The 24,208-nt window shown below is 36.9% G+C and overlaps 1 protein-coding gene across 4 annotated transcripts in view; it reads right to left on the bottom strand.

The window, feature by feature from the left end:
* LYST (lysosomal trafficking regulator) overlaps positions 1–24,208 on the bottom strand; it is a 193,302-nt gene that overhangs the window by 154,832 nt on the left and 14,262 nt on the right. For 2 of the 4 annotated variants that reach the window (XM_004620365.2, XM_055146687.1), the window contains exons 2-3: positions 9,672–9,755; positions 2,878–3,076 (exon numbers count right to left, since the gene is read on the bottom strand). In XM_004620365.2, the coding sequence (XP_004620422.2) occupies positions 2,878–3,069 (192 nt within the window). In that variant the 5' untranslated portion in view covers positions 3,070–3,076; positions 9,672–9,755. Of the gene's footprint in view, positions 1–2,877; positions 3,077–9,671; positions 9,756–14,724; positions 14,747–18,184; positions 18,286–24,208 lie in introns of those variants that run through there. The other 2 variants (XM_055146685.1, XM_055146686.1) reach the window with 2 other exon arrangements.

Genomic DNA, 24,208 nt, shown 5'->3' with positions numbered 1-24,208 from the left:
TATGCATACCTGTTCTTCACCACACTTAGTACAACAGTTAAGATATGGAAACAACACAAATGCTCAAATACAGAAGAATGGATAAAGAAGTTGTAGAATATATATATACAATAGAATACTTTGAAGCTTTAAGAAAGAAAAAAATCATGCAACTTGCAACAACATGGATTGAACTAAAAAATAGGTGAGTAAAGTCAGAAAAGAAATGGGATTCATACAAAATGATCTCTCTCATGTGTGGGATTTAATGATACACAGCAAGGTAGCAAGATAGGGCCAAAGGCAACACAATTGAAGAACTGATGGGGTTTGAAAGACATGGGGTCCTTGGGAGAAGGAGGTGAGTACACTGGTGGATGGGTGTAGTGTATGAACTATGCATGAGAAACCATCATTAACAGTACTGAGAACCATAATTAAAATTTTTAATTAATTTTTTAATTAAATTTAAATGGGGCAGGAGATAGTATGGCAGTTAGGACATATGCCAAGTGTCTTATGTACAGCCGTGGATGGCCCGGAGCTTCACCCAGTATAGCCTTATAGAACCCCTGTACTGCCGGGATGGCCTGAGTAATCCATGGCAATAATGGGTCGAACCAAGAAGCACCCTATCCTTTGGCCCTTGCACTGAACCACCAGCCTACTTGGCCAAGAATTGCCAGTGGGGCTCCCCAGGCGTCCTTTGGCACACACATTGGGAAGGCACCCACTTCCACATCACTCCTAAACAGCTCTGATTCATTGTTATGAGTTTCTTAATGATCCCCTCAATGACCACTTTCATTTCCTGGTTAAACAATTAAATAAGCCCAATTAATATTAATTGACAAATTCTATTATTAAAATGATTAAAATTAGATTAGAGTTTGCCTAGGGCTGAGGGGTAAGGGTGCAATAAAGAATGGCAGCTAGAAAGCCTCAAACAGAAATCTGAGATGATGAAAATGTTCTAAAATTGACTGGTCATAGTTGCACATAAATGTGACTACACTTAAAACCAATAAACTATATGTATATAAAATCAAATTCTATGAAAATTGAAGTATAATTCATTAAACAGACTAGAACAAAAAGATACTGAAATTTTGATTGCAATTAATCAGGATTTATAGAGCTTGAGAAAACAGAGGTCACTTATTTATTTTTTTAAATTTGCAAACCATGTATCAAGATTATTTTCCAAAGCATGTAAATATTTGATAGAAATTAGAGCAAAAATAACTTAATAACACTAAGAAGGAAAGAATTTTATGTCTACAAATTTTTTTGGTTATTTTAAAATTTTTGTTATTTTTCAATTAATTTTTTTAGAGCATTACAAAGTTGTTCATGATTGGATTTCAGTCATACAGTATTCCAACACCCATCTCTCCACCAGTGTATGTTTCCCAGCACCAGTATCACCAGGTTCTCTTCCATCATCCCCCACCCCTCCTCTGTAGCAAGCACGTTTCCTCTCTCTCTCTCTCTCTCTCTCTCTCTCTCCTCTCCTGCCTCTCCCCCCACTCCCTCTCCCATTCTCTCCCCTTCCCTCCATTTGGGCACCGTGGTTTGCAATATTGATACTGAACGGCTATCAAGAATATCCCTTACCTATTCTTATCACTCAGATCTTGTCCAGCGAGATCATTCCCAGAGGTTTTTTCTCTATCTTACCTACCCTCAGCCCCCCTGTCCTCCTAACCCCTGTATATATATATCTATATATCAATCTTCTACTATATATATAATATACCACAAATGAATGCAGTCATTCTGTATCTATCTATCCCTTTCCTTCTGATTCATTTCACTAAGCATGATACTTTACATGTCCAATAGGTGTCATTTATAACTCATATTGTCTTTTCAATTCAGGTTAACCAAAACATTATCTGACCACATTACTTATTCTCCTGAAAGTAGATGGCAGACATTTTCTTTCATCAAATAGATATTTGTGGGGCCAGGAAGACAGGATAAGGGAGATTATAGCATGCACTGGGACCCAAGTTCAAACCCCAGGCTTACTGGCTTCCTGAGCACCACTGGGTGTGGACTTTTGGGCCTAGGAAGCACAGCACTGTCAGAGCAAGCATCAATCTGTCTGTCTGACTCAAGTGGCTAAGGAACACCAGTGATCCTGGGGCCCTCTGTGTACCTCCCAAATAAATTTATGTTTGCTTTCAACTAAAATGAAATAAAGATAGAATTTACATTTAGGCTTCAAGTTAACCTTGGCTAAGTTATTAAATGTATTTTGGATTTCAGTTTTTTATCTGTGAGATTAAGGTTAGTCTTAAAATTCTATAATGTCTTCTACAATATCATATAGTTTTGTATGTACTATGTTTTTATGCTAATATCCAGGTCAGATAACTATAATCAAGAGTACAAATAATCATGGGGAAATATGATAACAATAAACAATAAATCAAAATACATATGGCTATAGCATACTTCAAGAAAACAGATATATTTAAAAAGTAGATGATGTAAGCTAAAGGATAGCAATTATTAGTTTACACAAAGGGTTCTCTTCTACTCCTGAATTAGCAAGCTCCCTAACATAACTGACACTGAATTTTTAAAAACATATTTGATATTACAGTATATAATACTGCTCAACTGCAATCTTTTATCTCTTCTAACAATCACTGATGTTAGGCTAAAAAGTATAGCATAAAGGAAAACCATTTTAGAAGAACCAGTTTAGGCCTTTTATAGTTCTAAGGTATTTCTACATTTGAAAACTTTTTAAGTAAGCAGTTTTTCATAAATGGAACTAATTTTCCCTGTTGGGTAATGCAGAGCCTCTCAAAATCTGAAACTGAGAATTTCTATATACATAGCTATAATTAGGTACCAATAAAATATTTGACAAGAAAATGTTACCTGATTAATGATAGAATTTAGCTTGGTAAGTAACAGAAATCCTCGGCCATGAACCAGGTATTGTCCAAGGGTTGCCATGTGTGTCTCCTCCTCCTCGTCCTCCCTGGCCTCCACCCTCTGAACCACTGCATTGCAAAGCCGGTTGACATCAGTCAGGAATTCACGTGCCAGTGAGTTACTGTCAGTGCTCATGACCGAGCTATAAAACAAAAAATTAAAAAAAATTAGAAAAGCCTGCATTAAAAACTTTATGGTTTGGTCTTTTGTTTTTAATTAAACACTGACTTTAAATTACTGGTTCTTAACCCTATATATATATGCATATATATATATATAAATTTTATTGAATCACCGTGAGATAGTAACAAGCTTTCATGTTTGGGTTACAATCTCACAATGATCAAACACCCATTCCTCCACTGGTGCACATTTCCCACCACCAATATCCCGGGTATACCCCCCCTTTCCCACCCTCCCCCTGCCTCCATGGCAGACAATATTCCCCATACTGTCTCTCTACTTTTGGGCATTATAGCTTGCAACACAGACACTGAGAGGTCATCATGTTTGGTCCATTATCTACTTTTGGCATGCACCTCCCATCCCAACTGGTTCCTCCAGCCATCATTTTCTTAGTGAACCCTTCTCTATTCCATCTGCCTTCTCCCTTCCACTTATGAAGCAGTCTTCTAGCTATGGGGCAATCCCCCTGGCCCTTGTATCTACTGTCCTTGGGTGTCAGCCTCATGTGATGTTATTTTACACTCCACAAATGAGTGCAGTCCCTCTATGTCTGTCCCTCTCTTTCTGACTCATTTCACTTAGCATGATACTCTCCATATTTATCCATTTATAAGCAAATTTCGTGACTTCATCTCTCCTAATAGCTACATAGTATTCCATTGTGTAGATGTACCAAAGTTTCTTTAACCAGTCATCTGTTTTAGGGCAGTTGGGTTGTTTCCAGATTTTGACTATTGTGAACAGTGCTGCAATGAACATATAGGTACAGATGTCATTTCTACTGTGCTTTTTTGCATCCTTGGGATATATTCCCAGAAGTGGTATTGCAGGGTCATATGGAAACTCAATTTCTAGTTTTTGAAGGACTGTCCATATTGTTTCCCAGAAAGGCTGGACCAGTCGGCATTCCCACCAACAGTGAAGGAGCGTCCCTTTTTCCCCACATCCACACCAGCACTGGTTGAATGTGTGCCAGTCTCTGTGGTGTGAGATGATATCTCATTGTTGTTTTGATTTGCATCTCCCTGATGAGTAGCAATGTGGAGCATTTTTTCATGTGCCTTTTTGCCATTTGTATTTCTTTTTTTGAGGAAACTTCTGCTCACTTCTTCTCCCCATTTTTTGATAGGGTTAGAGGTTTTTTACTTATACAATTCTACTAGTGTCTTGTATATCCTGGATATTAATCCCTTATCAGATGGATATTGTGCTCCAGGTTTTTAAACAATCTTCCCAGCCCTCTACAAAATGTTTCTTAAGAATACAATACTACTGTTCTTAGCATCTTCTTCCAAAGATGCCGCCGACATTATTCTATAAGTTTTGATCTTGGTTCTTTCTTGAACAGCCCAAACTTTCAGAAAACAACCAGGTACAAATATAAACACATTAGACATAGTACCAACAAATATGTAACACAACTGAAATGAAACTGGACTAAAGATATTAAGAACAACCATTAAAAAAAATTAGCAGAAATCTTAAAGATGAAAAATACAATAACTGAACTGAATGATTCAATGGAGAATTTAAAATGAAAACCTAATGCAGAAAGATGATCATGAGGACATATAAAATTACCCAGAGGAGAGGCCCAGGGATGCCGGAGGCAGAGCACCTTCTTGGCATGCATGAGGTCTTGTGTTTGCTCTTGAACACCACTTCACATTGCCAAATGCAATTCCCACAAAACACAATTGTGACCCGAAGTGTAATAATAAATTGACCTCAAAGTTATTTCAGGAAGAAAGAAAATAATAAAGATTAGGACAAAAATAAGTAAAAAAGAATAGAAAAGAAGTGAAAAAATTAAGTAAACTTTAGCTAAACTAAGAAATGAAAAATGAGAAAGAATTCAAATGAAAAAAATTATAAACAAAGAGGAGACATTACAATGGACACCATTACAATGGACACCACAGTAATTCAAAGAATTATAAGACTTTATTTACAACATATGGGATTATCTAGACAAAACAGAGGAAAAATTATTAGTCCGACTATTATAAGTCCTCAGAAAACAGATCCGAAGTCTCCCAATGAGCAAACCTTAGCTTCACTATGAAATTTTCTTGTCCTTAAGCTGCTGGGGATCAAAACCAAATCTCTTACACGTGATTTTTAACAAACATTTAAAGAACTAACATTGTTCCCAAGGTCTTTTTAAAAAATGGAAAAAGAGAGGAATACTTCCAATTTTTATGTAAAATATCAGCATAATTCTGGTACCAAATAAAAACATACACTGCTAGGAAAGCTAAAGGCCAATATCCCCAAAGAAAATACGGATGCAAAAATTCTTAACACAAGGACACCAAATTCAACAGCACTTCACCATAGTGAAGTTGGATTTAACCTTGGAATGCCAGGATGTCTCAATAAACACAAATGAATCAAAGTGATGTATCACACTGACATAATGCAGAAAAGAAACATATAATCTCAAAAATAGAAAAAAATGACAAAATTCAACAACCATTCACAGTAAAAACTCTTAGCAAATTAGGTATATATTAGGAACATACCTCAACATAATAAAGGATGTAAGTAACAAGCTCATAGCTAATATCCTATTCAGTGGTAAAAGATTGAAAACCTTTCCTCTAAAATCGGGAACAAGTTAAGGATGTCCACTTTGACCTATCTTATTCAACTCAGTACTGAGGGTTCTACCTAGAGCAATAAGGTAAGAAATAAAAGGAACCAGAATTGGAAAATCCTAAAGATTCAATCAGTGTTTAGATCAAAACAATGAATGTTTGATCTAAACAATGAATTCAGTAAAGTTGTGAACAATGAATTTAATATGAAAAAATTAGTAGTATTTTCATACACTAAACACAAAATTTCTGAAAAATAAATTTATTTTATAATAGTATAAAAAACCAAAAATATTTAGTTCTAAGTTAACTAAGAAGCAAAGGTCCTCTACACTGAAAAAAAGGAGACACAATGGAATATTATTTAGCCATGAAAACAAGGAAATTCTACCACTTATAGCAATATGGATGAACTTTGAAGGCATTATTCTAAGTGAAATATATCAGAGAAAAAGAAATACAAATCTCATTTATATGTGGAACAGAGAGAGAGAGGGGGGGAAGAGAGAGAGAGAGAGAGAGAGAGAGAGAGAGAGAGAGAAAGAGAGAGAAAGAGAGAGAAATTAGACTTGATATTGCCAGGGTGAGTAAAGGAACAAAAAACTGGGGAGAAGAATCTAAAAGTACAATTTCGGGGCTGGAGCGATAGCAGAGCGGGTAGGGCATTTGCCTTGCATGCGCCAACCCGGGGTCAGATTCCCAGCATCCCATATGGTCCCCTGAGCACCACCAGAAGTGGTTCCTGAGTGCAGAGCCAGGAGTAACCCCTGTGCATCATCAGGTGTGACCCAAAAAGTAAAAAAACAAAAAACAAAAAACTAAAAGTACAATTTCTAATTGTAAGATAAAAAAACAGTAGGGATATCACATCCAACATGATGATTCTAACCAATACTACTCATTACTGTATGTTATATAAAAAAGTTATTAAAAGAGTAAATCTTAAAAGTTCTCACTATAAAAAGAATTTTCTCCTTATTTCTTTTAGTTTTATTTATAAGAAAAGTTTTAATAAAAGCATTACTATACATGCAGAAATACATGTTTATACTAATTTAAAAAGTACATTTTAATCAATGTCACTAAATCACTGTCATCCCATTGTTCATAAATTTGCTTGAGCGGGCGGCAGTAATGTCTCCATTCGTCCCTGTTGGGTGCTAATGTAGCCTGATGGCGTATACAGGATCAGGGGAATGAGAACCATCATTGTTACTGTTTTTGGCAGCTTGTCAGGCTCTGCAGTGCAGGCGGGATACACTTGGTAACTTGCCGGGCTCTCCAAGAGGGACGGAGGCTTTTGGGTTGGCCTCTAATCGCCTTTACAGGTGTTCCCAGTCTATCAAATGTAAGTTTTTGGTTGACTGGCATGTTGTAGCTATCTGCACACTGACAAACATACACCTGCTTGCAACCTCTGGGCAGCACCTGGGACATCTGCGGCCTCAGGTTGAGCTTCTTGAGGTTGATGGAGTGCATCCAGAGGTTGTTGAGCAGCGGGCAGAGCAGGACCCTATTGCGGAGGGTCTGTGCCAGGTTGAAAACCTGCGCTGAGTTCCAGGTCACCCAGTGGTTGGTTGACAGCACCCCACAGTGGATGAGCCACTGCATGCACTGCTGCCACGGCTCTACGTCCAACAGCGCTGCAACTTGGGCCAGCCAGGGCAGGTGGCGATGCTGCAGCCGCCGCTGCCGTTTCTCTGTGCCCTGCCGATGCCATTCTGTCCGAATCTTGCAAAACAGCTGGTGATGTCCATCAGGAATCACACACAGAGTTCCAGCAGGGATCACACGTAGAGTTCCATGCCTGGCGTGCTGAGCCACGTTGTCTAAGGCAAGATGGTGAGCCGGGTTCAGGAGAGTGTGAGGGGTTCGGACAGTGTTGGTGCCATCTTGCCTCCAATCAAATATAGTGTGGTAATTATGGAAAATGAATAGGGAGTGTCTTATGATGTGTCTGCGGCCGTGTGGTTTAGGAATATGTTCACTCATATGTGAAGCTTGGCCCGAGCGTGTGAAAAGCGGCCTGAAGTGTGGCAGTGGTTGGGTTGTGGAGGTCAGCTGCTGGGGCTGGGTCCCTTGGGGTGGGAACAGGGGCTCTCACCCAACCCCCCTCTGGGGCGCCCTGAGTGAAAACAACTGGCGCGGAGTCCAGAGGCATGGTTATGGGGGCCTCATTTTATGCTCCCTTCTGGGAGAAGCAGCCATGAGTTCTGGAGGGTGGCCGATGAGATTATCTGGCACCAGCAGGAGGTGGCTTATGGGCGTGACCCCTGGGCTACCAGAGACTGGGGAGAGCAGGCAGAGGATCTCTGCTCTCGGGTCTCATTGAGCCCAGATTCCACAATGACAAAGTTCCACATTACCTAGATTCCATGGGACTTCACTCATGCATGAGGCTCAGCCCAAGCGTGTGGAAAGTGACCTGGAGTGTGGTGGCAGTTGGGTTGTGGAGGTCGGCTGCCAGGGCTGGGTCCCTTGGGGCAGGGAGGGCTCTCAGGCTCCCCCCTCTGTGGGACCCCGAGTGAAAACAGGCTGGTGCGGAGTCCGATGGCATCATTATGGGGCTGTATATTTTAATAGTTATACAAACAGGGTACTAATAATAACCTATTCTTGCTGTGAGTCATTTAGATAGTCATTTAGACATTTTGGACATTGTTTCAGTTCCTTTTTCTAATAGCTACATGGTATTTTATAGATAAAGCTATAATGCTACCTATTGCATATATTTCATGGCTTTGATGTGCAGCTAATCTCTCATGGTCAAATTATTTATGCTATTCCTTGGTGTAGGGAGTGGGGAGGGTTCGGTCACACCTAACAATAATCAGGGCTTACTCCTAGCTCTGTGCTCAGGGATTACTCCTGGATATCCTGGAATCAGCCTCATCCTGAACTATCTCTCTGGCTCTATTTCTAGTTTTTAAAAATAACAAACAGAGCTGCATGCACATTTATCCTACTATTTCTTTAAAGTTGGAAGTTGTTATTATATAATAACTCTAATGATAGGTTTTATGTATTTCTTTTCAGGTTTTTTTCCAGGGTGTTTTTCAGTTTCTGCCACTATTCTGAATGGAATTTTGTTTTCATTGTATATTCTATCTAGAATAGAATACTGGAATATAGAAAATATTTCTCTGATACAGTAGTCATGATCCACACTCTTACTGAACTCATATTTTCTTAGAATATCCTGTTATAAGAGCCTATTATCAACAAATAACTAATGCTAGCTATCCTTTTTATTATTCATACAGTTTTCACTATTTTGTCTACCTGCACTAGTCAACACTAACAATATTTATAAGGGTGACAGAGGTACACTGGCATTGTGCAGTAAGGAATATCCATTTCTCCCTATTTATCTAAGGATAATTTTGAATTTAATTGAGTGTCATTTAGTCATTCTGAATATCACCCTTTTTAGTGATTCTGAAAAAAGATTTAAAGACAATTGTGTAGTATTTTTTAAATATTTTAAAAATATTTCAAATATCCAGAAAAGACTATCTAACATGAAGTTACAGCTAATACTAAGATATAACAAGTATTAACATTACTCTATGTCAGTTTATGTGTAAACTATATAGAATTGTATCTTAACCATACCTTCCATACCTCCTTTCCTTCCCTAACTGGTATTTATCATTTCCATGTGTTATTATTTCGTATTTGTAACCATAAACCATTTAGCACTATTTTACATATTTAAAATATTAAACAACCTTTTACAGCTTTGTTTTCCCTTTTCAACATATTCATTCCTTTCAATTACTGTGAAATGTGCCATTCAATGGGTAACTACTACTTATACATCCATCACTATTATAGAAAGTTTAATTGTTTTTACTTTAGGGGAAAATTAATGTCACACAACTACAAAGCCTTGGACTGAATCTTATATGTATAAGTATTCTTACAGTATTTATCACACTAAATACTTACCAATCTTTCAGTTCTTCAGTAACATTTAGAATCTTGGTTTGAACTCATCAATGGGGTGAAACAAACATTAAAAGAAAGCTTCACCTACAAAAACAAAATAAACATATTAATAGTAATAGTAAAAAACAAATGATTTAAACAAATGTATTCTGATATAAAAATACAATACCATAGCCAATTCTTCATATTTCGTATATGAAATAGTCCGCAAACTTTTTTTCATGTAAAATTATAATTTTATTAATATTTTTAAAAAATCAAAATGGTGACCTTTTTCAGCTGACAATTGTTTTTAATGCAGAATTTTTTCTTGCCTCCATGGTATGTTCTATATATTTATATCCATTACTCAAAATTCAAATGTAGTGTAACAGAGCATAAACAGAAGAAATTGTTACTGACTATAACCTGTAATTATTTTTTGGATTAGAAATTATGTATTTAGTTTCTTGAGTATTTTTTTCTTTTCTTTTTTTTAAATGAATCACCGCGAGATACAGATACAGACTTAAAAACTTTCGTGTTTATGTTTCAGTCACACAATGATCGAGTACCCATCTCTCCACCAATAACCATTCTCCACCACCAATGTTCCCAGTATCCCTCCCGCCACTGCCACCCCTTCCGACACCTTGCCTCTGTGGCAGGCACATTCCCTCTTACTCTCTCCTCTTGGGTGTTATGGTTTGCAATACAGGTATTAAGAGGTTATCAACTAAGCAAATGATGGTTGGAGGGCTCACTTGGGATGGGAGATGTCCTGCTGAAAGTAGACTATGGTCCATAACTTTTTGAATCTCAACAGAACATTTAAAAATGTCTCAAAAGTAGGGGCCAGAGTGATAGTATAGCAGGTAGGGCGCTAGCCTTGCCAAGGCTGACCTGGGTTTGAAACCCAGCACTCCATATGGTCCCCTGAGCACACCAAGAGTAATTCCTGAGTCCAGAGTCAGGAGTAATCCCTGAGCATTGTTGGGTGCGCCATCCCCTCAAAAATATTTCAAAAATAATTCTAAGAGGTCTGAGAATTGGTCTAAGAGAACATATGCAAAGTCAAGATGCTAGGTTGATTTCCTAGCACTATCTGGCCCCCAGAACACCGCATATTGTGAGCCGTACAACTAAAACTTTAAAAATAGCTTCAACAATAGGATCTTGAGAGGAGTCATGTAATATATTTAATCTGAATAAACAACTTGTTTATAACTCATTACCTCTCCTCTCCCAACTTCCAGGTAAATAACCAATTATAAAGAAAGGAGAATCAGACCTGATATGTATTAGTCTTAACATGAGAATCTAGGATCTACAAATGGTCAGCCAAGTTATTTTTCTTTTGCAAGTGTGAAAGGTCAAATAGGTGTCAAAGAGATCACATAGCACATAGGATGCTTGTATTGCAAGCTATTGACCCACATTTGATTCCCAGTACCCTATATGATCCCTGAGCCCAGCCAGGTGTGGCCCATGAAACAAACAAAAGGACATAAGAATTCAGAAAATACAAACAGTAAATAAATAACAACAAACTATACTAACTACACTAAGATCATAAACTAATACTAAAAACAAACAAACCAAACAATAAATTACCACCAAACTTCAAATCCTTGAATTTTAAAAAAGTGTTTAATCTTTTGTGTATAAGCAATGAAAGCATTTCTATATACTTCAGAATAAATTTCATTTTGCGGCAATACAATATTTCTCTTAGTAACCTGTTTCCCCATTCTTTATAGTTTTTACCAGGAAGCAGCATAAAAATAATAGCTGTTTACAATTATAAGACAAATATGAAGATTTAATTTGAACCACAAGATTTTTTTAATTGGGATAATCTTTAATTGTTTCAAAATGCTTATACCAGGGGGCTGGAGTGATAGCACAGTGGGTAGGGCGTTTGCCTTGCATGCGGCCAACCCGGGTTCAATTCCCAGCATCCCATATGGTCCCCTGAGCACCGCCAGAAGTAATTCCTGAGTGCAGAGCTAGGAGTAACCCCTGTGCACCGCTGAGTGTGACCCAAAAAGAAAAAAAAATGCTTATACCAAGAGAACAGTCTTTAATTTCTTTCAGTTTGGCAAACAATCCTTGTACTATACACTATTCTAGGTATACTTGAAGCAGGCAGAAAATGGAATAAAACTATTAGACTCCACAGGGGCTTTATGTGAATTTGGGGGGTGGGGGTGGGGAGAAAGCACTTCTTTCTGGCCAATGCAGCCCAATATCAGGTACAAAGCTAAGCTGCATCTCAACCTCTGTCATCTACTCAAAGGCTGAGCACAAACACCTTTATACGGCTCACCTAATTACTTATCAGCCCTGGAAAGGAGTCTCAATTCTTGCTTCTGCTGCCTTGTGAGTTAGTCGAAAGCCTCCATATAAACTTTCAATTGTAAAATCATGGAAAGAGAAATTAACCAACAAAATTTTGAGCATAAAGATGGTACTGCATTAAAGTTGTAATTACTAGCACTCTCCAACTTACAAGGTGGAAACAGTTCTCTTGTAATGTGAAAATGATTTCAGTTAACTCAGCATAGTAATTAAAAATAGAAGCTGATAGACAACTGGAACCATGTTTCTTATTGATGGACATTTATAGGTCAAGCTGAAGCATTACTATATCCTTTAACTGTCATGGCTTCATTATCACTGTATTTCCAAACTCCTCCTTGTGTATCCATAGTCTGACTGTGTCTGAGATCATAATTCTGAGAGTACAATGATCCTTGCCCTCTTTAAGTCTGTGTCATATTATTACTGGTATTGTTTTGTGGTGTTGGGGATCAAACCCAGAGTCACACACACGCAAGGCAAGTGCTTTATGACTCTGTTCTAATTTCTATCACTCTCTATTATTTTGGATATCAAAAAAGTCTGGAAATAGTTGTGGGTGTTTTTAATAAATCAAAGATGTCTTTAAAGCAGTATATATAATTGCCTATTTCCAAAACATAAACACCAACAGTTAATAATTTGTTAGTCTTAATTTTGGGGCATAAATTCACAAGAATTAATGTCATATTACTTTCTGCACTTTATGGCTACAAGAACAAAATTTAATCTGAATTACTATAATTTTTAACTTTTAATGAAAATGCCATACTAAACATCATAATGTACTAAATAAAATTTATTCCCAAGAATGTTACTGAAATTTTTATATTCTTGAAATCTACTCTTAATACTAAAATGAAAATTGTGGTAATTATGATTAAAGGTATTTGGACCCTCAGAAAAATACTGTAGTTCCTGAATTTATATTATCAGAAACTTCATTACTATCATTCAATTCAAGAAATGTTTATTGAAGATTTGCTATACAGGAGCTACTATTTTTGTCACATAGTATAAAGGAAAAACAAACAGCCTATCCTTATAGATTCTAGTAGGATGGAGAAGACAAAAATCAAACACTGCAACATAGAACTAAGAAACACAAAAGTAAGTGCCTTTTAAAAAAAGTAAAACGGGGGTACAGTGCTGCCCAGCAAGTCAACCTGTTCCTGTGGGGTCAGGCATCAGCAGCCTGATGGTGTCTTCAGACTTCCTGATATCCCAAAACTGCTGCTGTGCCTCTGGCCAGACCCCAACAACTTGGGACCAAGTTTCCTCAGGAATTAAATGCCAAAAGTTACGCATGTCAGAGTCACACTCACAAACCACCTCCGACTTAGCTACACAAGCTCATTTATCAGCCTTGCTTCAGAGACCCATAAATAAATCTCAAAAGAGATAAAAATCAGGCCATTTAAGTGCATTAATGGCCATGATTCAGAGATTCACAAATGGATCTCAGAACAGAGCAGCATTCTGCAGAGATGTTTCCCCACACTAGGCTGATTTCATTAACGCATACTGTGGAAGGGGGTAGGTGTGTCCCTCCACCTGCCCCAAATGAACCCCAGAAGCCTCAAACCTCTAGACCCAATCACAGCCACGTTCATAGGCTCATCCTGAGCCCCATGCATGGGAATGAACCTGCTGAAAAACCCAGGTATGAGGGACCAGTGACAAAAAACTCCAGTTTCATGGAGTCACAGATGGGTAACCTCCCCTCATCTCAACGCCCTTCTGGTTTCCTGGCAGTCTTGCCAAAAACTGCCTCTGAGCATCATTTCAGTGTATTAACAGCCATGATTCAGAGACTCACAAATGAATCCCGGAAGAGAGCAGCATGCCACAGAGATGCTTACGGACCCCAAATACTACTACAAAAAAAAAAAAAAGAATCCCAGGAGCATTAGGCCACTTTTGTGGTGCATAACATCTCATACTATTCATAACAAGCAAAACAAAATAAATTATTTAGCATCTGCCTATGGGAAAATTCAAATTAATGGTGGTGGGATTGGTTTTGAAATGTTGAATGTAAACAATGTACTACTTTATGAAAATAAAAATTTTAAATTAAAAAGAGAAAAAAATAGTAAAACAAAGTACACAGGAGTGCTACTTTAGATAGGGTAGACAAGGAATCTCAAAGAGGGTTTTATACAAAACAAAATGTAAAGTAAATGAACAAAGAAGACCACATGTGGCCATGTGGATATCTGTTAGAAGATATACTAAGATGTTAACTCCAGGAAGATTTGATTCAGTGGCTAATGATTGTCAGAGAAGAAGAAACATTAAAATTTATAAAGTAAATAGTAAAAAGTGAAAGTAAATAGAAGTAATCCCTTAAAACGTTTGTTTCCTATGAATAAAAGTTTCCTTCTGGCTTATCACCCTTTGCTCTTTTCCCCAATGTGCCACCCCCACCTTTAAAAAAAATGAAGGGGAGATATATCACAACAGATATAAAAGAAATACAAAGGATCATCAGATATAACTATGAAAATCTTTATGCAAGGAAACTAGAGAACTTAGGGGAAATGTAAAATCTTTTAGTTCCTACAATCTTCCAAGTCTGAATCAAGAGGAAATATAGATCATGAGTAGACCAATTACTACCAAGGAAATTGTAAAACTCTTTCTCAAATCAAAAGATTCCACCAAAGCAAAAGCCCACTATCAAATGGGTTTACTAGCAAGTTCTTCAAACCTTTTCAGGCTCCTCGAGAAAGTCGAAGAAACAGGAATCCTCCCAGTTTCTTTGAGGCAAATATTACCCTGTTATCAAAAGCAAATAGAGACATCACTAGAAAACTACAGACATATATCCCTAATTAGACACAAAGATTCTCAACAAAATATCATCAGACTGAATCCAGTAGTAAATCAAAAAGATTATATGTATTTTTGGATGCAAGGGTGCTTTAATATACATAACTCAATCAATGCACTATATCTTATAAGTAGAAAAATAAAAACCATTTAATCATATAAACAGACACAGAGACAGCATTTGACAAGATCCAGCACCCACTCATGATTAAAAGAAAAATTCAGTAATATGAAAAATAGAGGATCCTTCTTCACAATAGTCAAAATAGTTAAAATTATTTACCATAAATCCACAAAAATGATAGTGTTCACTACTTGATAGTGAATAACTGAAAGCCTTCCCTCTAAGATCAGGCACTAGATAAGGCTGCCCACTCTTACCAATATTATTCAATATAATATTAGAAGTTCTTGCCATATAAATGAGGCATCCAGATTAGCAAATATGTCAATTGATCACTATTTGAAGATGACATAATACTAAGAAAATTCCAATGACTATACAAACAAAAGCAGAAACAAAAAAATTTATTCCTAGAAACAATTAACTCATACAATTAAGTGGCATGCTACAAAATTAACATGCAGAAATCCATGGCATTTCTATATGCAAACAATGAAATAGAAGAGACAAAAACTTAAAAAAAAAAACGAATTCACAATTAAACCTCAAAAATATCTAGTACCTGAGAATCAGCTCAACAAAAGCCATACAATGAAAATGTAAATCTCTATGAAGAGAAATAAATGAAAACACAAGGAAATAAAAACATGTTCTGTGTGTTCAAGGATCAAAGGGATCACCATTGTCAAAATGACAGCCTTACCCAAAGCATTATACAGGTTCAATGCAGTTCCTATAAAAATACCTATGAAGTAATAAAACTTCATATGAAGTTTAATTCTTGAATAGCTAAATCAATCTTAGGAAAAAGGAAATAAGGGGCTTCTCTTTCCCCAATTTTAAATTATACTATAAAGCACAGTAATCAAGACAGTGCATTACTGGGCTAAAGACTCTCTGAACAATAAAACAGAATTGAAATCCCAGAGACAAATTAAACTATATGAACAGCTAATCATTGACAAGGAAGTAGAGTATGAAGTGAATCAAGGGTAACCTATTTAAAAAACAGTGCTGATAATCTGTAAATTAATGAACTCAGATCTCTTTCTCACACGATGCACAAAATCACAACACAGCAAATTTGACTGGAAATTTGCATTGAAGATCACCAAGCTCAATGAGACTAAACAATAACACAGGAGGCTCAACCAGCACCAATCAGCCCAATAAAATCTCAATGACTTCAGTAACACCACTGTGAGATATAAGAATTATCATAAATTGACTTTTATTGATCTAATTTTTAATAATTCTATTTGCCTTTGTGTTGTAACAAACAATATGAAGTAAATGTTTTTGTGCCTGCTAAGAGGGCAGGCTGGGTAGTAGGTGGGAAACCGGGTACACTGGTGGAAGGAAGGTCACATTGTTGTGAGATGAGGGCTGGAACATTTTATGATTGATTATGAACAATTTGGTAAATCAAGATGTTATAACAAAAGAAACTTTTAAACAAAGCAAAAAGAATCAAACCCAAAACAATAATGAGTTACTATCAGTGGCACCCCCTCTCCCCCCAAGACTATCATATAAAGATAGTTTCAAACCTCATGGTAATCATAAAAAAAAAAATTCTGGAGCAGAGATACTTAGAAGAAAAGGTGAAGAAACTGATAAAATTATCCAGAAAGACCAGGCAAAATCAGAACTTGAGGAAAAGTAATCACTCTATGTATGAGTGGTTGTAATTCACCAATCCAAAGATAAACTATATTTAAAAAGCAGGATCTGGTTATCTGTGAATATTAAAAAACTCAGATTACTGAGACCAATTCACAGTAAAAGGTTGGAATTAAATATTTAAAATAGTGAACAGAGAAAATGCTATGTTGGAACTGTTCCTTTACCCAAAAATAAAAAAATGATTATACACCACAATAAAGAAGTTATGGTGTATATATTCAATGGACTACTACTCAACTAATAAAAGAGATGAAGTTATGTCTTTTATGAGAATGTGAATGGAAGTTGAGGAGCCTATGCTAAGGAAAATAAATCACGAAGTCAAAGGCAATTAGCAGACAGTTTCTTTCACATGTGAAATTTAAATAAGCAAAGCCAACAAACCGCCAAACACAAGGAAAACAAATCTTATACTGTGGGAAACACTGTGATTACCAGAAGGAAAGGGAGGTGCAAGGAATGGGGAGAAACGGTCATTTTAATTACGTGATGAAGTCGAAACTTTGGTAATAAGCATGGTTAAGATACACAGAGAGAGGTCTAAGAGCTATACTCCTGAAATAATATAGCATTATAAACCAATGATCAATAAGATTAGATTTTAAAAAACCTGGTAAGTGATATAAAATTGAAACAACAACAAACTGCTCGTTTATAAGAGATTTCCCAGCAGGCTGCCAAGAAGTAATAATAAATGAGTTCTGGTGTTCAGTTACTCTGCCTATAATATAGTCTAATTCTCTAACATGTCCTCAAGAACATAAGGATGACATAGACATCAAAAAACTTATGAAAATCTAGACATATGATAACTTCAGCATTCTCCAAATAGTATTGCAGTCAAAATGGGAACCTGAATTATATGGAATAAATTGTTCTTAGAGAACCTCTGTGAACTATATTGCTCTTATCTTTTCTTCTATAAATATTTTTTAAATTTTAATTATTGCTAGAGCCCTTTGTGTAAAGCTCCCTAAAGCCTATGGAGTCTGTATTCCTTTTATAATTTTAGAAATTCAGGAGGCTAAAGAAATAGTACTGAGGATAAGGTGCTTGCCTTTCACGCAGCCTGTCCTTGGTTTGATTCCCCCTCACACACACACATATGGTCCCTGAGCATGACAAAGAGTCATGCTCCCTGATAACAACAGAGCCTTGAGCAGAGCCAAGTGTGACAAAAACCCTATTTTCCCCAAAATAGTAACTTTAGGAACTAGTCTGCAATAATATAAAAATTTTCAAGTCCATCATTATTTCCGCAATGACTTCCAGAGTTCAGCAATGACTAACACATTTTCTCAGAATCTGAATCTGAGATGTGAATTCACCTAGACAGCCAGAAAGCCTAGTACAATCTCCTCTCTAATCTTGAGCTTAATTTCTCTTCATCTATTATGCTTAATTTCATTTTTGTCAGTCTCTGGAAATCATCCCTAATACCAGAGAAGAAAGAAAACAGATGCTGTGAAATTTCATTTATTCGTTCTATTCGGTTCATTTGTTTTGTTTGGAATTTTGAGTCATATACCTGGTGGTGTTCAGGGGTCTATTTCTGGTCCTGTGCTCAGGAGTGACCCCACGGCGGTACTTGGGAGACAATAAATGAGGTCAGAAAGAAAGTCCAAGTGCCTGAGAAAATAAAAGTAAGTTTCATATCAAAATGCAAAATGAGAAGAAAATAAGCTAGAGAAAATAGTGACTAAAGATAAATAATTTTCTAGTGCACTGAGAACTCAGTAGAGAATGAAAACCATGACTTTTAGTCACTTTTATCACTGACACCATATTTACCATTAAAGATGAAATCTCAAGCTCAAAAATGTGCAAGAAGAGCTCCCTAGGTTAGTAATTTTCCTCCAGATATGCAGAGTATGAAAAAGAACAAGACCACTGTGATCCAGTTCCTTTTTCACTAATTAATTAATGCATTCATTTATTCAATCACCATTTATTACATTTTCAATTTTTTAATTTTACTAATGTACTTACTCCTTCTATTTTCACTAATTCAGAATCTATTCTAAAGAGTCAAATAGTACCAAAGCAGTGGTGAAAACAATGGTAGTAGACTGAGGAATCTAACAGTTACAGGAGAATCTAACTACAGAGTGCTATTAAGTTCGGTTTCTTTCTCATAAAATGTCTATTTGTTGGAGCTACTATGGGCATTTTTTTTTTTTGGCAAAACCCAACAGTGTTCAACGATCACTCCTGGTGAGGTGCAGGTAAACATATGGGGTGCCAGGATCAAAGCCAGGTTGGTCATCTGCAAGGCAAACACTTTCTGTACTATGACTCCAGTCCCTGCAATGGGTATTGTCTGAGATCATAAAATGTCAACACAGTGCTCTGACAGCTGCGTGCTTCCACACTCCAAATCGCTGCCCTCACCTTGGTAACTACACTCAGGACCCAGCCTCACCCAGAAGTTAATCTGCTTAAAAATTCTTGTATGCAGGTTTTGTGATTGAAGTCTCCAAGTTTTCTCGAGTAGGGAGTATGGAGGGGCTACCTTCCCCCACCTTCCTGTACTTCCTGAAGCCATGTTATGTCCACATAAGGCAGTTATGTCCACATACGAAAGCTGCTGCTCAGTTAAAAATTTAACTCCAGTTATACCACTCCCTTAGAAATTCTGGACTTTCTGGAACATACAGCCATGACATTTCAATCTCTAACAACACTGATAAACCAGTAAGTAGTAGCACACCAGATTGGATGAGATGTAAGGTAGAAGGTAAACTAGTCTCAATTAAGAAAACAAAAACACAGAAGACTTAATCTGTAACAATATTTTAGTAATCTCTCATATAAAGACTTAATGACTCCATGGTAAGATAAAACAATTTTCAATAACATTCTTAAGCATTTTTTAAATAATTCTGTTAGCAAGTTATTGATAACAATATGGAATAAATTACTGAGGGGCTGCTATAGGAGCAGGCTTAAGGGGTGGTTGGGGAAATTGGGAGTCAGTGTTGGAGGAAAGGTATAAAGGTGGTGGTATTGGAGTTCAAATATTAAATGCTTGTAACAAATCATCAAAACAACTTTGTAAACCACAGTGTTTATAAAAGGGCAGGGAGAAAATTTACATATGTAGGCCTTACATATTCATGTAAACTCCAAAATATATTAACACTAATAACAGGTGAGACATTACCATAATGACACCCAAGTATAAAATAAAATTTAATGCAATATACTTTAGATTCCAGAATTGAAAACATATATATAAATGAAAATAGGCATTTTCTTATATTCTATTAAATGGTTTTAACTTTCTTATTTACAAAGGTCAAAATTATATAGTAATCACAAATTGGTTCTTAATGATTTACTTTATGACCATTCTATTTGCCATTTCTAAAGTTTTACTGGAAGAAGTATATAAACTAAATTTGTTATGTGCCAAAGGGGGCATTTGGGACTGAGAGTGAAACTGGCGATATTCGTGGAGAAAAGGTCATACTGGTGGTGTTGAAACAACAAATGCTTGAAGCAACTGTACAATTAACAACTTTGTAAATTAGAGATTTTAATTTAAATTAATCTAAAAAAATAAATAGGACGTTTGCCTTGTATGCCGCCGATCCGGGTTTGATTCCTCCACCCCTCTCGGAGAGCCCGGCAAGCTACCGAGAGTATCACCCCCAAACAGCAGAGCCTGGCAAGCTACCCGTGGCGTATTTGATATGCCAAAAACAGTAACAAGTCTCACAATGGACACGTTACTGATGCCCACTCGAGCAAATTGATGAACAATGGGATGATGACAGTGACAGTGCTAAATAAAATGTCAGCAAACATTCTTGATAAAAGTTACAGTTCATTTACTGTTCAGCACTAGCTGAAAATGTTACAACAGAGAGTGCCATCAGGTGGAGAAAAAGCTCTCTGCAGCCTTTCCTCACAAAACTGAAGAACTGTTGATGTTCTGCTTAATAATGATTAATTTTCAAGGAAGAATGAAAATGAAAATGAAAGTAGGATTTTCTAAAGTCTTTTTTTTTGGTTTTGTTTTCTTGTCTTTTACAAATCTATATTTTCAAGAAGAATGCTTCTGATCATAGCTGAGTCCGATTCAACAGAATTTGTAAAATATTTATTATTCTCTAATTTTGTTTAGTCCTCACAGTAATCCTATGATTCCTACCCTTCTCTTTTTTGGCATATAATACTCTGAAAGAGTTGTTTCTTTCCAGTGGTTATTTTAAGAAAACTGTTGTAATTAGGAGGTTTTTAGGCAACTGTGTAGTATTATTTAACATATTTTGATTGTTGTTTATTGTTGGGCAGTGTGCTTACAACTGTATTATTAGTGTTTAATTATTATTAATTATTAATAATTAATCTACTACCTTATGCTTTTGGTGCACAAGATAGTAGAGAGAGAGAGTAACGTGCTCAAAAGAGAACATGGGCTTCTCCAAGGGTGGAGAGAGCCCTACAAACACCCCAGCATTAGACATGAAAGCATGAAGGTACACATCTCGAGAGAGGAGATGCGGGTGATACATGTGCTTGGGGACCACATGTACTTGGCCACGTGGACACAAGCAGCACAGGGGCTCAGGCAGCATATGCACCTCACCCCTAAAACTTTTAAAAAATATTTTTAAATGGGCTTTGTTTTTATACATACTTCTTGGAATCTGAAATGTCAGAGGGCTGGAGAGTGAAATGCGAATCACAGAGTTTAAAGTACTTGCCCTGTATGCAGCCGACACTAGTTCCAGCCCTGGTACCAAGTATTGTGCCTGAGCAGAGTCAGGAGTAGGCCCTAAGCACTACCACATGTAATCTAAACATCCACCACATCAAGTTCTATAATCTGTTTTTCATATGTTCCACATTTTCCATTTATACAATGAAAGTAACCCACCTGAAAAAAAATGCTATTCCTTCTAGAAGGACTTTTATTTCAGTAATAAGTAACACCTTCAGCTCTACTAGAATTGGAACATAAAGCTGCCAAGCTCTGAACTAGATGTTCCACATTAAAAATGTAACATTATAATTTTTTTCAATGAAATCAAGACTTTTTATTGAATGAAATTAACTTAAAGATGTGAGAGATAGAGAAATACATGCTCAAGAGAGAATTAAGACTTCATAGAGTGGAAAAAGTCAGTAATTCTTAACTAGAAAATGCAGCGGGGGCAGTGGGGAGGGAAACCTGGTTGTACCATTCCTACTTTTATTCTTAATCATTTAGGCTGAGTCAACATACAAAGGTTCAATGAAGCATTTTCAATTTGTTTGCAATCATATAAGCTGTTCAAATAAGGAAAACTCAAATTGAAAAAGAACAGCTGGTTGGGGGGAGGGGTAGGAAAACCAGAAAGTGTACAATACTATTTTATATTTCAGGGAATGGATAAACAACACTGCATACTTCCCTCCACTTTCCTAGGCTCAGGATGTCACTCTGTAGCTGTTCCTTTGGAACCTGTAACTGTCCCAAAGGAGAGCTCATCCTGGTTCTTCCTATGACAAAAATAGGAAAAAAGGAGACTGCGGGCCCAAAGGAGAGATCATCCTGTCATCCTTACTATGACAAAAATAGAAAATAAGGAGATTGCAACAAGGTAGAACTTCAAAGGAAATTCAGAGAAAGCCACACCAAAATGCTTCAAATGTAAAATTCCTTCAGCAAGCAGTTCATTTCCTAAAACAAATAGGGCAACCTGTTTGATCTTGAACATAAAAAATGAAAATTCTGAGACAGTAGTGAATAGTGGGGCTGCACTTGACCACTATCATTTAGGCTGTGGAGGGAGTGGTCACACACAGTGGTGCACAGGGCCTACTCCTGGCTCTGTGCTCAATCATCACTCCTGGGGGACCCAGGGACCACATGGAGAGAGAGGGACTGAACCCAGGTCTGCCGTGTACAAGGCAAGTGCCCTACTCACAGTACCATTGTTCCAGCCCTGTGAGGCTGTATTTGAAAGGAACTTGATCACTGAGGTAAATAATCTCATGTCTTTACATCCCAGCTGGCAGAAGTGTGCTGAAATTTTTTATATAGACATCTATTTCCAAATAGATGTCTATATTCTTATGGAATAATGATAATGATGCAGCTAACAACTACAATGATGACTACTACACACCAGGCACTATTGTCAGCAATCAGTAATAATCATCATAATAATCTCCCAAATATAATCATTATCCCTCTTTGTCATATTCTGGAAACTATAGTGAGGTTACACAGTTGCTCAAAATCACAGAGTTTTTAGATGTTAGAGGCAGAATTTAGATACAAGAAATTTCTCTGTATTTTGTATTCAAATTTATTTTCTCCAAACATTGGCTCTTCTCTCTAAGAAACTAGCTAGCTCTTCCTTATTCCTATTTCAGGGAATGTCTTCTATCCATAAGAAGCAACTGCCATGAGCAGAAAGGTTATTTCACTGAGAAGAGAAAACAAAACAGCACATAATATGAAGCTTAGTTAATTCTTCCTCCTGATAGCTTGCTGGTTCATCACTGCATCTACTACTCACTAATGCTACGACCTTAGGTACTTGAATTCCTTTGTCCTAGTTTCTTATCTACACAATGTAATTCTAAATGGCATCTAAAGTTGTTATAAACATTAAAAATTAAATAAAATAAGATGCATAGTACAGAGCACTGAAGATTGCAGAAAGATAATTACTAGCTATTACTATTATAATTGAGTATCATCTTTCTCCCTTACCCAAATGCTTTCTCGGTCCATTTTTCTCTCATTTGCAATATTAACCTCTTAGTCATTCTGTCTATCTTCCATCCAATTCCAATTCTACAAATGCTAAAAATGTCATTTATAGTCCTTAAAATTAGAAATGATATTGCAGTTCCTAGGGAACAAGGAATTGTTCATTATTATTGTGTAATTCCCTCTACCATCTATCCTTTCTAATCTCTCAGTACATCTCTCATGCTACCCCTTTATTCCTTCATTTTTCCCTTTTTCAATGTATTTCACATTTTTAAGAGCATGTTGTAGCTAGCACAGAAATCACCACCAATTACTTTTCTATATGCCTCTAATTTAGGACTCACCACATTGTAAACATTACACTGTTTCTTTTCAAGTCCAATTATATATTTTTTAATTAATTTTTTATTTTTTAATGAATCACCTGAGCTACAGTTACAGACTTACAAACTTTCATGCTTATGTTTCAGTCATACAAGGATCAAGTACCTATCCCTCCACCAGTGCCTGTTCTCCACCACCGATGTTCCCAGTATCCCTCCCATACCCCTCCCATTTCCCCTGCCCCCCACCCCTGCCTCTGGGGCAGACACATTCCCTTGCACTCTCCGATTACACTATATTATACTCCGATTATGCCCAGCAGAGTGTGCACAAGCACTGCAGTGTGTGTAATACTAGAGCGTGTGACTCCCGGCAAGTACCACAACTGTGTGAAAACTATGGCCAGAAGTGCACCCCCGCTCTCTATCCCATGAGCACGATGACCCGTGGCAGCCACCACAACACCTAGCATGTGCAATCGCAGTATCACAACAATAAAAAGAAAATAAAGCG

The sequence above is a fragment of the Sorex araneus genome, chromosome 9 (genome assembly GCF_027595985.1).
Source record: "Sorex araneus isolate mSorAra2 chromosome 9, mSorAra2.pri, whole genome shotgun sequence".
Taxonomy (NCBI): domain Eukaryota; kingdom Metazoa; phylum Chordata; class Mammalia; order Eulipotyphla; family Soricidae; genus Sorex; species Sorex araneus.
The sequence above is the reverse complement of the archived record's forward strand: the minus strand, read 5'-3'. Positions and strand labels throughout refer to the sequence as shown.